Below are 17,608 nucleotides of genomic sequence, written 5' to 3' on the forward strand. Positions count from 1 at the left end.
ATCTAAGTAGCTCTTACTCAGAAATTAAATCTGTTGCTAGAACAAAAGTGATTGTAAGATTAGCAATCACAAGACTTTGGTAGCCGAGTTCTTAACGCGTCCTTTTCTTACTCCGGAGTTCGCGCGTTAGAACCCATCCTTGGGTAAAGTTTTTTGACTCATAAAAATTATATAGGCTAATGCGCCCCCCCTTGAATTAAATTGCCCCGCCTGTCGATGGGGAGCAGTTTGTCCGACTTTAGTCGGTTTGCTTATAATTTGACAAAAGTTTTGTTTTAGTTTTGGTAATTGCAATTATTTCACGCTGTGATCTTCAGATTTTTCATCAGCATTTCTGATTCAGTCTAAATAGAGTTTCCAGGATATCTTTTTTTCTGTTCACTAGCTAGCATTTTGTTAAGGTATGGTTTTTAATATTTGGGCAGATTTGAGATTTGGTAACTTTATCCTACGCCCTTTGTTCAGACTCAAGAAGAGTCTAACAAAAAAGTGGGCGTAGCATAAAGTTCCCAAATCTCAAAACTTGCACAAATCTTAAAAACTGTACCTTAACAAAATGCTAGCTAGTGAACAGAAACAGCCCTTTTTTGGGGGCATTGCACTTTAACATATGTAGTATTAAATTAAAGCTGTGTCTAGAATGTGGCAAAAATTTCAAGGTTTGTTTTTGATTGAAACAATTTGATGCCATTTCATGTCAGTTTATCCTAAATTTCGATGAAAATTGACATAAGTATAACTTGTATCTTGATTTATGGAAAGTTGCGCTCTTTTCGATTACTTCATCGACCCGCCCTTACCTGTCTAAGGATGTGTGTCTAGAATTCAATTAGATAGAAAATTACGGGAAAAAAGCAAATTTTGGCAGTGCGAAGTCACTGTAAGTCTTGACCAAATTTTTCAAAAATTAGCTGTTCTTCTCCTAATAAAATTAAACCAGTGTCCTCCTTAGGGTATTATCATAACGGCAATTTTATCTTTCTAGCATTGTCACTATCTAGAAATGAAAAACTTGTTTGAGAAAAATTCATGTTTGAGAAAAAAAAATTGACACAAATTTTGCGCGCATTTTAGCCATTTTATCAATTTTTTGAGCCGTTTCACCCGTCTTTCTGCTTCTGTAATTTTTTGAAATCTTGAAAAGGTAGAGAGAAAACAACATATGAGATCTCACAATTCATTAATTTTTCATTAATTGTTGAGTAGTTTCACAAAAAATATGAAAATAACTTATATTGACTAAAATTAACAAAAATACTTAAGTCACAGCTGGTTTCAGATATATAATCGGCTGAACATCGACCAAAAACAACTGGTTCCCAATAAGGGAGTGCTTTTTGCAATCTTGAGATTAGAATTTGAGTTTGTTTTTCATTAAAATTTGAACCAGTGGAAAAAGCAGAAATGCATGTTGTTATAATGAGCAGCATCTTTTCTGTTGGGTAAAACTAAGCTCCTAATTCATAGATTTGAATCTTATTTGAGAGTCGGTTTTTCTAAAGAGCTGCTCACAGGTCCTGATTTTTTTAAAAAGTCAATTCGCAGTCAAGTTTGGAGCGTTGTATCGTTCCCGCTAGAGTGGTTTATTTGTTACAAACAAGTATTTTTAGGCGTGAATTGCTCCTTGGAATTGTATGAGAAAACAAATTTTGCGCGCGTTTTTGTTCACATGCAGTTTATTCACTACTGTGTTCATTTTTATACTTTTCACTGTCTCATTTTTTAACGATGGCTATTAAAATTGTTGAATAAAAATTATTGCGTAATAATGACAGTCGTGTTAATCATTCAGTTAGATTCTAGATTGTTTTTCAATTGCTCTGACCTGAACACCATTTGTTTTCATGAGTCAATTTTTCAGTTATGCCCCTATATAAAGTTCTTTTTAGTGGTTACTCTAGCATCAATTATAACAGATCCGTTTTGTGGCAATGAAAACACTCCCCGGTTTTTTACCACAATAACTTACCTGAGAACAGCACTAGTATTAATTACAGTTAACTTTAAACTTCGAGTCAATCAAACAGAAAAAAGAAATTATAAAAGTTTTCAAAGTCTCGTAAAATTATAAACAGAGAGCGGATTAACCGATGAAGTAAAATCAAAAGCGACAATGACATACAATTTTTTTTTAACTTAATCATTATATTATGGTATCGTAGCCTTACTTGTTTCATACTAATTTTCGAGAAATTAGCTTGAAATGAAGAATCCAATCTTAATGATGGATAACTGAGGATTTTTTCTCTGAAAAATCAAGTATTTTCTCCTTCCTTTTCAAACTTGAGCTAGGAAACGGTTGTCATTTTCACAAGCTTGCTGAAGCGCTAAATTTACTGATAAAGTGAAGAAGAATAAAACGCAAAAATTTACTGATAAAATGAAGAAGACTAAAACGCAAAATTTACTGATAAAGTGAAGAAGAATAAAACGCAAAATTTACTGATAAAGTGAAGAATAAAAAACGAAATTTACTGAAAAAGTGAAAAAAAAATTGAAAGAAAAATGATTCCATATATGGGAATTGGATGATATGTGTGCTTTCAATTCCCATTATGGGAACATTACGCACAAAACCATGCGAACCTTCCTGTTAGCACTTCTTTTTGCTTTTTTCATATGAGTCGTATTTATCCGGCAGATTTTCCTCCATTTTTTTAAAATGTTTAATTGACTTACGGATAATTTCGAAATAATCATTTATATTTATTTAACGATTCGTTATGCAACATTTTATTGTAATGCTGATTTATGTAACTTTAATTGAAAAAAGTATGGAAAGATTGTAGCAAAGTTCTTGAATATTATTTTATGCTTGTAACGACTCTATTGAACCAACTGATGATTGTTTGTTTGTTGTTGTTTGTTTAGTTGAGTGTGAGAGCTGATCCCACTATGGTAGAATTCTCAGACATGAAAATGGACGAGAGACCGACAATTGACGGACAGGACAACACGGTCAGTCCTCAAAACCTTTAAAGCAGCTTCATATTCTTTCAGATTTGAAATTTTTAACCATGGTCACCAAAATTGAGACTGGAGAGGGGTGGGACTTCAATTTGCCATAACGTAATGCATCACTGTTAAATCTCAATTGTAGCTTCTAAGCGAGACATAATGTCTGAATTGTTCTTTTTAAAGCTGCGAAGCTGTAAGCTGAGCGTAGCTATACTTTCGTTTCAATTTGTAAAGGCCGAGAGGTGGAGCGAAGCCCTTATTGGCGATATGATAGGCACTTTTTTGTAACAAGATTCTTACAAAATACTCATTTTGAAAACTCGGGGAACCAGTTTTTTTTATCAAAACAATTGTAGAAGTCACCGCAACTTTTCACCACTTTTCAATCAATCACCAAATTGGCGACAATTCGTTTTTTTTACAAATACCGTAAAAGCCAACCAATGGGGGGAAAGTGGGCATAAGTTTCTTTCTGTAGAAGGATATTTTGAAAACGATTCTTGCGCAAAAAGGGAGAACTCCTTTTGAGAACATTTCAGACGTTCTCGTTTAGGAAAGAAACGCAGAAAGTTAACAATTTTTGCAAGTTATGCTCTCATAGATTATGTAGATTCAGTTCTTTGAAAGGGGGAACCAGATGACCACAGTAGCAGCTAATTCGAAATCGGCGTGCTAATAATTGCAAATATCAATTTTTCTCAATTTTTTTACAGAATATTTTTAAAAATTTAAATTTTTACAGAAACCAAACAACAATCCTAAAGCTCGGATGAAGATTTTTTGATCGAAACATAGAATAGAAGCAAAATGGCGGTAGTAAAAGTGATGCAATTTTTTTCGTTTTTTTTAACTCAGAAAATCGTTTATTAGAGAGCTCTTCAAAAATGTCTCTAATTCCAACAGTCGGTAACCATCTGGTTTCTCGTTAATAGTTAATTTCAAAAACATGAAATTATGGGGATGAATTGATGGCGCAAAATGGAAATCGTGTTGGTATTGAAGGTTTAAGCAATGAAAATATAGCAATAAAAAAAATTGGGGGTTGGGGGTTGGGTTGGGTGACACAAATGGAACAGATCGTTGTTTTCTTTCTGTTAATTTGATTGGCTTATATGTTTGCAGATCTCAGCTGTGATTGGCGGAAAAACTCTTCTTTTGCTGAACTTACATGATGTGGAGAATCCGATTGAACTTGCCTTCCAGCAGAAGTATGGATACATCGCCACATACAAATGGTAAGTAATGACAACCTCTTTTATACTTGAGCTAAACATGCATTGAAAATTATCTGGACTAAGCGATTGAAACATAACCGACTAACGTCGGGCGAATTGCTCTCAAACGACTGGTGAGCGGTGGACTTGGGTAGTAGCCAGCTGGGGCTTAGAGATGCATCGGGTGGGTGTGAGCGGAGTGCGGGGGGGGGGGGTTACTGAGAGGAGGGGGCTTCAAACTTTTAAGACTTATAACCACCCTTCACACCTCAAAATTGTCTCCTTAAAAGAGTTTCGTTGAATCGCTTTCTTAGAGCCCAGTAATGCTCAGGGCTCTAAGAGCTTTTAATGCTCTCCGAGCGCTACCTGTTATCCCTTTTTGAAGGCGAAAAGTCAAATGGGTCAGACGAAAAATCATTCCAGCAAAAAATCGCATAAAAAGACCACAAGGCTAACATAATTGCTACAAGCTTCATTTGAGAGCAATTAAAATTCTAGACGAAATAAAAACTGATATTGAAGAATTTTTCTTTAGGAATTTCTTCTAATAGCTGCCCTCAATTGACCTTTAAGATATCCTCAGCTGATATCAGCTCCTCCATTTAGTAGGCAAGACTTTTTCCAATTAAGGGCATGGTAGGGTAAGTCAAGTGAGAAAAAACGCCTTTTACTTGAAAAATTACTTGAAAATTTCCTGAAAAATAACATCACGCACACCACTCAAGTCGAAAAATAAAATGAATGAACAAAAAAATTGTAATTGAGCAGAGCGCCAACGAGCAATACTGACGAATTTTTTTAAAAAAAAAACAATTGAAATTTAGAAACTCCAGACCTGACAATTTGACAGGTGGCGAAAGATCCACCTCCAATAAAACAGAACAGGCGATAAAATAAAAACTAGGTCGACGACGGAGAAAAAAACATAACATAACAGACTAACGTCGGGCGAATTGCTCTCAAGTGACCGGTCAGCAGTTGGCTTCGTCAGTAGCTAGGCACGGTTTAGTGAGGCTAGCTTTAGCTTAATTGTAAGTGAGCCCGGGGGGGGGGGGGGGGGGTTCACCGGGGGCTGCTGGGATGGCAATAGTGGGGGGGGGAGTCAATCTCTAAGAATCGCCCTTCGCACCATATGTATAATTCTCCAAAACAGATTCTGTGAATCGCATTCTTGAAGACTAGTGAGCTGAAAGGCTCTAAGAGCATTGAATAGTCAGACAAATAATTGGTCAAGCAAAAAATTGCCGAAAAATACCGACAGGACTAATATAAATGCTACAAACTTCGTTTGAGAGCAATTAAAAATAAATAAAGTCGCTGCGAGTTGGGATCTCCACCGTTGGGATTTCCACTCAAGATGTACCTTGTCAAAATCCTTATTTGAATCCTGATTTCCGCTCGTTGTCTACGAGTTCATCTTGGTACGATTTTAATTTCAAAATTTTTCTCAAAAGAAGATTGTAGAAATTCTAAGAATCCTTGTCAATTCGTCCGACGTTAGTCAGTTATGTTGCACGGTGCACAGTCGTAATCGCCTTCGAGAAGTTATCGAACCAAGTTGTTTAAAAACTTTGAGAGAGTGATAGCAACAGTATGGTAATGTTCTTGGTCAACCTCGTTGCGGTGACAACGATTGCATTACTTACGCCACATTGATTTTCATTAAACTAGTTTCTTCGCCGCTTTCTATAAACTCTTCGTATAGCAACAATGAGAAAATGGTGGGGGATTAAAATAGTGTGATACCAAAACAGAACGCCGCCACTGTTTCTGATTTTCGTGATATTCATTTGGGTAAAAATTGTTTCATCGATGAGGTTGTTCTCGGAACAAGAGTTGGTTAATGGATATTACCACCTTGATTTGTTCATGTGTTCTTCAAAAAAAAGACAAATTGAAACAGAGTTTTAGCTTTTCGTTCTTAATTCTAACATTTATCTGATATTCTAACAACTTTGATAGATCTTAATTAAGCAACATGATGAACTAAGAGGAGTATAATAAAAATCAACTGTACCGAATTTATGTAGGTTTATTTTAAAAAGTTGAAGAAAAAGACTCAAATATCAAAGAGTCTGTTATTTCGGCAAGTCAATTTTTGCTAAAAAAGCAGTCAAATGATGCTCCAAAGGAATAAGGTCAAATCTCGGTCCAATATAACCCCTCCATCATTCAAGAGGTTCGTGTAAGACGTTTTGAGCCAAAATAGGTCACCACAAACACACAAAATCTTGTTATTGGAAGCAGTCTGGTGATAAATTTGGTAGGGGATAGTAATATACCAGAAAATATCTGCGTACATGATTATCGAGGCTCAACAACCTGAGAAAAAAATGAAGTTGTAAAACAATTGCCCAAAACAGTGATCAAAACAGTTCTCATGAAGGACGGGACGAATTCAATTCTGCAAGAAAAACATAAAAACGCCGACGAGTTGTTTGAAAAGTATACAAATTTGGTTGATGCAACAAGAAACACGCTATCTGATAATATTGTACTAATGCAAGTGCCACCAATTCGTAATCTGCCAACAAACGAACATAATAATGAGCGCAGTAAAATTTTCAATAATGAAATGCATTTGCAGGTGATGAAAATTACTAAGTTGCGATTGTGTACGACCTCATGAAAGCCACCTCTCAATAACACCAAGTTTACCACCTTAATGAAAAAATACAACGATCAAGTAAAGTTTCTACATCAGAATTGTCAAAGCGTGCTCGGACAAAGGTTGCGCCTTACGAATTTTCTATCCGATCTAGGTGACAATTGTACTTCTCAGAAACGTAGTTGAAATCAGTTAATATTCCGTTTTGGTGGATACACTCACAATACTTAATGTCCTTGAGATGCGACCGACGTACTGATTTTCAAGAGACAAATAAAGGTGGTGGTATTTTTTTGTTCGTTTTAAAAAAATTCATCCAAAAGCACAAAGTGATCTAGAGACGTTGTCAAAAGACCATTTTGAAAGTATTTGGGTAGAGTGTAAAGTAATCAAAAAGGCCGCGTGGATAAATTTACGTTACTGTCCAAAAAAACTAATAAATTTGTTTTTGGAAGAACTAGCCCTGGGGTAAGATAGAGCAGCGACTGAAAATTAAAAAAAATCTACGAGGTGACTACAATCTTATTTACTTTAATTTCAATGAAAGAAATCTTCTAGAAACTCTGATCTTGCTTTAAGGTTTACTGAATTCAATGTGTGAGGTTTAGATAGAGCAGCAACTGCAAATAAAAAAATTCTACTAGGTGACTGCAACCTTTAATCGCAATGAAATAAATCTTCTGGAAACTCTGATCTTGCCGTATGGTTTACTGAATTCAAATACAACTTTAGCAACAAGAGAAATATCAAGGACGAAGTCGCTAATAGACTATGTTACATGCGAAAGTTTGTTAAGTTCCCAGACACTAGACTCGGTTCTCAAAAGTGATCACTTAGCCACACTTACTTTAGTTGGTGAAACCGTGAAAAATAAAACAGAAGCTATCAAAAAAAGCTATCAAAAGCAGCTAGATGTGTTTCAAAACTTAAAAAGTTCAAGAGAAAGGTGGAATTTTATCAACGAAATCAGATACAGTGAAAAAACACAGACAGAAATTCCAAGACTCACAAACATTTTTGGGACGGTTTTGACCAATGAAAATGATATTGCCAATCTTCGTAACTATAAATTTTCAGCGTTAGGTGAAAATTTTGGTAGAAAAGAACAGTATCAATTCTGTAGTAATGTGGCACGCCACAGTAACAAGTTTATATCCAGGTATACGACAACCAAGGAGATATTTGATATGCGCAACAATTTATATGTTAAAAAACCGTTGGGTACATCACTCATTCCAGCTTGGGTTTTAAAAGATGCAAGAGAACACATAGCTGAACTTCTCTGTTTTTTGTTTAACCAATTCCTAACTGAACAACTTTTTTCCTAACGACCTTAGGCGTGCCCACGTGTTGCCTCTTTTCAAAAAAGATGATCCTGAAGATCCGATAAATTATCGACCAATTTGGCTTACTGGAGCTCTTGCAAAATTTTCGAAATCCTTCTTCGAAATCAGATATTAGCTTATTTAGAGAAGAATAAGTTGCTTGAAACAACGCAGTTTGGATATAGAAAAAAATGTCAACTTAAGATGCTCTTTTAGATTGCGCTGAAAAAGTCAGGTATGATCTCATTAAAAACATCGTTACAGGAGCATTTTTAGACCGATCAAAAGCTTTTGATTCGATATCACATCCTATTCTTCTACACAAAACTAAATTTTTAGATTTAAGTGAACAGCAAATACAATTTTAAAATCTTATCTGGAAAACCGTGTTCAAGTCAAATTCTCGAAGTATGAATCATATTGGATAGCACTTATCTGTCGAGTACCACAAGGTACTGTGCTAGGCCCACTGCTTTTCAACATATATGTTAATGATATGAAAGATGATTCTGATGCGAATTCTTATATTATCCCGTATGCTAATGATATTTTTATTTTTGCAGCGGAAAAACAATTTCTGAATCAAAGTTACATCTTGAATAAAGTATTGCTAAACTCATTCTCTTTTTCAAGAAAAATGAGTTAAATGTAAATAAAAGCAAAGCTGAATTCATAATTTTTTGAGCCCCTAGAAGGAACAAAATTGAAGAAATAGTTGTTAACGGATGTACAGTTTTCGACAAAAAAAGTTGTGAAATACTTGGGAGTTCATATTGACTGTAATCTTTCTTTCGATAAAGAATTAAAAAATGTACTAAGAAAAATGGCTGTTGGCATAAAGGTCATTTACTCCATCAAAAATATACTTCCAGAAAAAACTAGATCTGCTTTTTTGAACGCTTTTGTTTTAAGTCATCTGCATTACCCAATTGTTCTGTTCTCAGGTCTTAAAAAATCACTAGGAGTTGCTCTAAATAAACAACTGAACTGGGGGATAAAGGCATGTTTCAATAGAACCAAATTTGACAGGACCACTGATCTCAAGATCAAACACAAAATTTTATCAGTAGAATATCGGTTTATTATGTTTTTATAAAGCTTCTAAAAGCAGATCTACCAGCTTTCGATGAACTCAAGTTAGCCACCCTAATTTCTAAAATGATTGACCGTACAAACAAGCTGTCTTTTGGAGCAAACCAAAAAAAAACAAATATAATGCAAAACTGTTATTCAAAAAAAGCAATTGACTGGTATAACGATTTACCTCTCGTACTGAGGCGGAATATCCCTAAAAAGTGGGCTCTCAAAACTACAATAAAAAATCATTTCTGGAATGAGTTTCTAAAAGACCCAACGGTTTCTGAATTGAATTCCAATCTGAAAATTTTCAAGTTCATTCTAAATTTCACTTAGTTTAAGGGCGCCATTTATTCTTCTAAGAAATGTTAATTGGAGGAATAGCATTTTTTAAACTTTTCTCTTTTCTCGAAAATGTTTGTAGAATTAGCATTTTTTAAAATTTTTCTCATAATTATAATTCATCTCTCTTAATTTGTCGATCTTTTAACACATTATAAATTTAATACAATTTTAAACTTTACCTATATGTGACGTTTGTTTCATTTATACTTCTTAACACTACATTGCCTTTAAACTATGTTCTGGATTTTATAGTTCATACTCAAAGGAATTAACAATGTTTTCTTTTTTATTATAACCAGTTGATATTGATTGTTTGATTCAGGTACGGAGACGGCTATCTGATGTTGGGTTTCTCGCTTGGGTTCTTCGTCATGATCTCGACTCACATGAAGGAGATAGGCCAGGAGCTGTTCCAGACTAAAGCACACAAGAGTCGTCTCTCCACAATCGACCTCAACTGGAAAATGGGAAAAGTGGCAGTTGCAGGGGATGGATGGTTAGTTGGGCAACCTGGACTTTATTAAGAGTCGTAATGCATAATTCGGGTCAAATCTGTCTGTTTGCCCCCCCCCCCCCCCCAGTGCTTTTGACGCCCCTAGGTACAAATTATATGTTGTTTTATAGCACGTTACTATGTAAAAAAAATAGCATGTGCGCCTGGGGGGCGTAAACGATTTAAGCCCACTAAGCTGGAGGCCAAAACAGAATAGATCCCATAATTCTGTCAGAAAAAATGCATAATTCCTGAAATGCCTACTATTTTAAATGAGCCAAAAAGCAAGTTTTGGTAAAAGACCAAATGAGTCAAAATACTCAAATCTCTGACTTCTTTGGTACCATATTCAGGACTGTGAATTCTATAGCGCCCATACAGATCATACAAAGCACATAGTTTTTGTCTTTATTCATTTGCACTGACCACAACCATGTATTTAAACTACCCTTTTGAATTTTTATAAATACCGTACGTCTGTAGTGAAAATGGCTGCTGTACCCTGAATTCGTATTTACATAGTAGGAAGTTGAAAGGCCGAGAATTTTCGGCATTTGTAATTTTGTAAAAATGTGCTTACAAAACATGTGCATGTGAATGACCAAAGTGGAAACCTCAAATGGTCTCTTCGTTCTCGATTTTTTGGTGACCTGGACTGAATCGCGGATGTGCGCGAAAATAACAGATCTAGAAGTAATAAACATCTGTAAATAAAGTCATATGCCAGTTTGATGTACTTGAAGTCACCAAGAACGTCTGGAGTTCATTGCGAAGCGCGCGTTGTTTTGAGATTTTACGAATTGCAAAGTAATTTAACCTTGCTTAAAACACGCAAATTGTTAGTTTGGAGATACTGAAGATTTAGTGGAGTCAATTTCTCACTTTGCATAACGGAAATTTTAGGGTTATTTTAACTCAGGACTCAGCAGGTTTTTGTTATTAATAGCCGCGAAGCGATAGCGGCTATTATTGGGGACATCGTGGTTTTTCACAATTCAAAGAACTGGAATTGTATTGGGGCGCTGTGTTTTTTTTTAAGATGTGTTCGCACATTTTTCAATGACTTTGATCTTTCAAAACGGGATAAACAGGTAAAGCCCAGCGGGCATTAAGTTTCATTATTGGCCCAAAGTGAGCTTCAGTAGTCCTTCAAGTGCTTAGAGTCGTGCAGCTGCTGGGACGGCATTAATTTAAGGTTAAAAGGTTTATTTTGGTGTTTTGGGGCTCAAAATGGTGCAATTTTTCATGTTTTTTTGTGATTTTTTTTCAGTTTTTTGTTTTATTAGTCTGAGGTTGAAGTTTTTGAAAAATGATAAAGGCCTTTTTTGCGAGACAAATTTACTTGTTATGACCATTTTTTGAGCTATATGTTTTTGTACTACAAATACAAACATGCAAAATGATACTAAATTTGCAACTTTTTTCAAGTTTTTTGAAAATTTTTCTTATTTTTTGAGCTTTTCAGCTTCAGGGGTCAGGAAATGTCCTTTATGGTTTGACAATAGAGCAGTACGTAGTTTTTTAGTAAATAATGGATTGGTTTTCAACATTTTAATGTCTCGAAATTTGACTTTTTTAATTATAAAATTTGCAATTTTTTCAAGGTTTCCTAAAATTTTTGTCAATTTTTGATATTTGTCCTTTCTCAAGTGCCAGAAAACCTATTCTACGGTCTGATTAAAAGTTACTGCATGGTTTTTGGCTTCAATGGATTTGTTATCATAAATTTAGCTTTTCGAATTTTAGAAATTTTTTGATAAAATTTGCAATTTTCAAGTTTTTTTCAAAATATTTGTCTTATATTCAGTTTTTCTTGGCTCAGTAGCCAGCTAACCGCATCCAGGGTTCGGTAATATGTTATTAGATAGCTGCTAGGGGACAATTGAACGGTTTTCAACATTTTAATAGAACGAATTTTTTTTTTCTGAAATTTGAGATTTTTTTTAAAAAATTTATTGCCTATCGATCTTTGAGCCAATGAATTTTTTAATGCTTGGAATTGGGTTAATGGATAGCCTCTAGAGAGGACTCTGAAGATATTAATATCAAAATTGTCAGAAAATTTTTATTATTTTTTGCAATTGATTTATATTCTTCGGTTGTTTTTGAGTTAATCGATCTTCAAGGGTAAATGATTTTTTTCAGGTCATGCATATATAATACTGGGCCAATTTCAAAAAATAAAAAATGGTCTTGAACTTGTTTTTGAAGCATGTATTTTTAAAGGGATGAAATTTTGCCTAAGGGAGTTTTAGTAATGAGTATATTTTACTAATTTCAATAGTTTTAGTAATGAGTATATTTTTTGTTTATTTTGTTTGACTATTTTAGGTTCTCAATTTTTTGAGAGGATTTTGATTGTGTTTTTGGTGGCTTTGTTCAATTGATCTGCTGCTCAGTTAGAGTACTTTTAAGTTTGTCATTCAGTTCTTTGAATATGTTTTCAGGACTTGTCCTGCAATGTTTTTTTAATTCGTTGTCTCCATCGATGATTCTTACGACCTGACTTCTTGGAATTGACTTCAGTGACTTCTATTGCTTCGCAGTTAAAATTTGTGTGTATGACGTCGTTTCTGCTTTTAGGTCAATTGCGTGACTTACCCCACTCACAAAAATGACTTCTGAACTCAGTTATGGAACTTTAAATTTTATGAACATTTACTAATTAAAGGTCAATAATGTGCATCTAAGTAGTGCCAAACATATGCCCTAATTCCTGAGTGATCGAGTCTTGAGTTTTAATATCGAATATTAATTTTGAAAAAGCTCCATTAGGGCATCTTCCTTGTAGAGCAAATATGTCTCATAAAAATGACAGTCCGAATCTAACCCAAAAAGTCTGGTGGTCTAATAAAAAGCTGGTGGTCGTTCTGTCAATCTTTTTTTTTAGTTGTTTCAATTCATGGTAGGCCAAGAGCGTCTATCGCGGCTATTTTCCGGAAATCTGCCATTCTGTTTTCAATTGCAAAAACTTTTTTGGTCGTTTTTTGTCGTTTTGGTCGTTTTTAAGATTGCAGTAGTTAACGAAATTCAAATTTTATGAACATTTTAGTTCAAGTTCAATAGTGTGCATCTAAGTAGTGCCAACTTATATGCCCTTGTTCTTGAGTATTAGTCTTGAGTTTTGGTCTTCGAATATCAATTTTGAAAAAGCTCTCTTAGCGCTTTTCCCTTATAGACCGTATATGTCAAAAAAATTGACAATCCGAATCTAACTTAAAAAGTGTAGTGGCCTATTAAAGGACTGGTGGTCGATCTGTCTATCTTTTTTCTTTAGTTGTTTCAATTCATGGTAGGCCAAGAGCGTCTATCGCGGCTATTTTCCGGAAATCTGCCATTCTGTTTTCAATTGCAAAAAATTTTTTGGTCATTTTTTGTCGTTTTGGTCGTTTTTAAGATTGCCGTAGTTAACGAAATTCAAATTTTATGAACATTTTAGTTCAAGTTCAATAGTGTGCATCTAAGTAGTGCCAACTTATATGCCCTCGTTCTTGAGTATTAGTCTTGAGTTTTGGTCTTCGAATATCAATTTTGAAAAAGCTCTCTTAGCGTTTTTCCCCTATAGACCGTATATGTCAAATTAATTGACAATCCGAATCTAACTCAAAAAGTGTAGTGGCCTATTAAAGGACTGGTGGTCGATCTGTCTATCTTTTTTCTTTAGTTTTTTCATTTCATGGAAGGCCACAAGCGTCTATCGCGGCGGCTATTTTCCGGCAATCTGTCAGCTATGTTTCTATGAATTTTACCACACGGTTTTTATCGCCACCGAGAAGTTATCAAACTCCGAGGCGAAGCCGAGGTGTTATGATAACTCCGAGGGCGATTACACCCGTGTGGTAATTTTTTTAATCAACACCTGTTGCGATCATGTTTGTTTTTTTTTAAACTACAATTTTATCAAACTGTTTCCATCATTAGATTACGAGTTTACAACCACTCTTTTATCGTCACTGTTTACTTAGTAACAGTGGCGATAAAAGAGTGTGATAAACTCGTAGTCTAATGCTGAAATCTTTTTCCAGTGTCCATCGGGCATTAAAATTTATTACACTGTCAGTTTATTTAACTGCTATTATCGCAACTGGTGTTGATTAAGAGCAAGTACGTGCGTGTTTTATTAGCATTTGACTACCCTTTTTAACATTGTTTCACCGCGTAGGCTACTGTCCTCTTGTCAACCAATTAATGACTTGGCACGCACCTGAAATCTCTTTATGCCTCAAAGTAGTACTAAAAAACAAAAAAAAACAATGGTTGACAAAGGAATTACGTGGTCTCATAAATTTAAAATACCGTCTCTTTAATGAGTGGAAGAAAAACCCGAAACCAGAGATTTATAATATTTACCAATCTTTACGCAATTCAGTGAATGGAAAACTGAAAAAGACAATGGAACAATGTGAACAATGGAAATTTATCAAAACAGGATTAACTCCAACAGTCAAGTAGAAAAAATTGACAAATTAAGGGAAGGTAGTCATTTTGTTGAGGATGACAGAAAGATTGCCAATATTCTTAATAACTGTTTTGCGAGGCTCGGATTATACAAAGGCAAATACGTTTCTCCAAATCATTCTTCCCTAACATTTGAGGGACCGGAATTTGGCTTCCGATCAGTCACCAGAAAAGAAGTGTATAATGTTTTGATAATCTACCTAAGCATAAGTCGCCCGGACCGGGCTATTTAACAGCATGGGCGCTAAACTGTCTATTGGAACTCATTTACAATTTGTCGTCAATGAATGTATAAACAAAAACACAGAATGTATAAACAGACCGACTAGAACCAGAAAACTAACGACCCATGTCAGTCACACTAACTCTAGCAAAAATTTTTGAGCGATTATTACTTGAACAGCTAACTCACCACCTAACTCTTAATGGTCTGATTGACAAGAACCAATTCGGATTTCAGAAGCAAAAGTCCTGTCTCGATACTATCATTTCATTAACTGAAAAAATAAACCAATGCCTTGACGAAAACGAAATTGTTGTGACACTTTTTTTAACCTTAGAAAAGGCTTTCAACTCAATATCTATAGATGTTTTTTTGAACAAAACAAAAAGGTATGGAATTGGAGAGAATGCAAGAATCTTATTAAACTTCTTGCTTTGTGATAGAAAACATTGTGTAAAAAATGGGATAGCAAAATCAGATTGGGTTGTCATAAATCAGGGTGTTCCTCAGCGAACTTTCTTAGGGCCGTTATTTTTTATACTTTATGTCAACGACTTCAGTGAAGCTGTATCAACGAATTGTGATGTATTACAGTTTGCCGATGATACAGCACTTCTATGTCATGCAAAGAATGAAGCAAATTTGCAGCTAATAGCTGAAGATACATTAAACAAGACAAATCAATATATGAAACAAAACAGGTTAACCTTAAATGAGAAAAAAACGGAGTTAATGGTGTTTAGGAATGAAAAATTGCCCATCACTGAAACTGTTGATTTCAAGGGACACCCATTGGAAGCATCTGAAAATTGTAGATATTTAGGTGTAATAGTTGATACGGAACTGACATACCAAAATCAACTAAAAAAGGTTATCTGTAAAATGGCTTCAGCAATCAGATCATTATATTTGGTTCGTTATCAGGTACCGCTGAAAACGAATAAATCTTTTTATATCACTAGTTTTGTCTCATATAGATTTTAGTGCGATTTTTCTTAAAATTTACCATCTTACTCTATTGATAGAATTAACAAACAGATAAACAGGGCCATAAGAGTTTGCTTTATGAAAACCAAATACGATACTGCCAGAGATCTACTTCTGGAGACTAAAATTCTTCCAGCAGAGATCCAAATAACACGGGTGTCATTAAATAAGTTTTTCAATATTCTCCAACAAACAAGAAATCGATCTAATAAACATTTCAAATTTTTAGAAAACGTGCCAATTATTGCAAACAAACGAACCCATAACCTTTTCTTAGAACAAAAATGTAAGTCAAAATGGAGTAATGGTTCAATTGTTCGTGACTTTATTCGAAAATGGAACACACTTCCGATTACTATTAGAAAGGAAACGTCGTAGACCAAATTTAAACAAGAGGTTACAGTGGAAATGCTTAAACGACACGAAAGGTTCCAATAGACAGAAGGGTTGCAGGATTCAAACATATTTTTTATTAAACTATTTTAAGAAAACGGAACCTTAGTTTGTTATAAGTTAGAAAATAATAATGTTTGATTAATAAATTTCTAACACGTAACATTGACCAAGTGGTTAGTTTAATTTACATGTTTCAGATTTTAAAAAAAACTCATCCCCACGTGAACCTATGTTAAAAATCAGGAGGCAGGGTTTAAATCTAGGGTGCAATCTAGGTTTTAAGGGTCGAGCTCCTAAGTTGCAGTTGTATGATAGAAACGCACATTGAAAAGCTCGTGGGCATAGGAACGTGTCTAACATTGAATTTTTCTAACTATTTCCAATTGTAGCAACCGCACAAAAAAGCTCCCAGTATGTCAAAGTTGCGGTAATTGTTGCGCTCTATATGGTTTCGACCCATCAAGCAATAAAATAGAATCAAGAGGAAAATCATGCCCTAATAAAAGTCAAGAGAAATCAGACGCTAAAATCAGAAGGCAGGACAACTAATTGTTCTTAATTTATTTGTTAAAAGCACATTCCTTGATTGTTTTCCCGAGTTGCCTAGCAAGATGTGTTTTCACTGTTTTTTAATCAGAAGTTGTTTCCTGCAAATATATTCAAAATTATATTAAAGGTCAAGAACAGTATTTACAAAAATGGTGGCAAAAAATATTTCTATCAGTACCAGATAAGAACAAGAACGAATTTAAAAAAGAGATGAGAGAAGGTTGGAAACAGCTAAGCGTTTGCTACAAACTAGCAATCAACTTAAATGAGATAAAAAATTATCAAAACGTAAAACATCTAAATGAAAAGAAGAAACTCAAATCAATCCGAATATAGAATAGAATTACACCAGCATATGATTTGACCTTCAGTGTTATTTGCATAGACACCAATTATATAACAGCTGAAGAGCAAATAAACGAATACCAAGATTTCTTCTCATTTTCAAGTACTGGGATGGGGTAAAAAATTTTATGTATTTTTACCTCTTTGGTTCTGTAGATAAGTTAGCTCTTAAACAATTTTAGCACCCTTGAGACTTGTGCCCAGCATTCGAGCGCAAGCGCCCCCGTATCAGAGCTCTAAGTGCCACGAGCCGCTAAGATCTGTGCCCCAATATATACCTGAGCCCTTTTTACCGGCTGATATTTCACCGGACGATATTTCACCGGCAGGAGCTACAATGAATTGTTGTCTTGATCAGAAACCGTCAAAAGAGCTAACTCGCCTCAAAAATTGTGAGCATGGCATTAACATCTTGGTAGACACAATTAATGATACACCCGAAGAGATCGCATATGTGGTTTCGGAATATTTCAAGTTTTCTTTTGATTTTTAATGAAATGGGGTGATTTTTGTGGCTTTTTGCTCTTTAGTTCGTATCTCAAATTATATTAGAACAAAATTTCAATTGCCCAGTTTTTGTACCGAGCCGTAGGGCACAAAGTCTTTATGCCAGGGCGTTTCTACCCGCGG

At 34.8% G+C, this 17,608-nt stretch overlaps 1 protein-coding gene across 3 annotated transcripts in view; it reads left to right on the forward strand.

Moving 5' to 3' along the window:
• Window positions 1–17,608, forward strand: part of LOC142351748 (WD repeat-containing protein 19-like) — a 378,166-nt gene that overhangs the window by 118,348 nt on the left and 242,210 nt on the right. For all 3 annotated transcript variants that reach the window (XM_075403894.1, XM_075403893.1, XM_075403895.1), the window contains 3 exons: window positions 2,872–2,958; window positions 4,081–4,193; window positions 9,850–10,023. In XM_075403894.1, coding sequence (XP_075260009.1) covers window positions 2,872–2,958; window positions 4,081–4,193; window positions 9,850–10,023 — 374 coding nt within the window. The remainder of the gene's footprint in view (window positions 1–2,871; window positions 2,959–4,080; window positions 4,194–9,849; window positions 10,024–17,608) is intronic.

Source organism: Convolutriloba macropyga, chromosome 13 (assembly GCF_964194025.1).
Source record: "Convolutriloba macropyga chromosome 13, txConMacr16.3, whole genome shotgun sequence".
Classification (NCBI taxonomy): Eukaryota; Metazoa; Xenacoelomorpha; order Acoela; family Convolutidae; genus Convolutriloba; species Convolutriloba macropyga.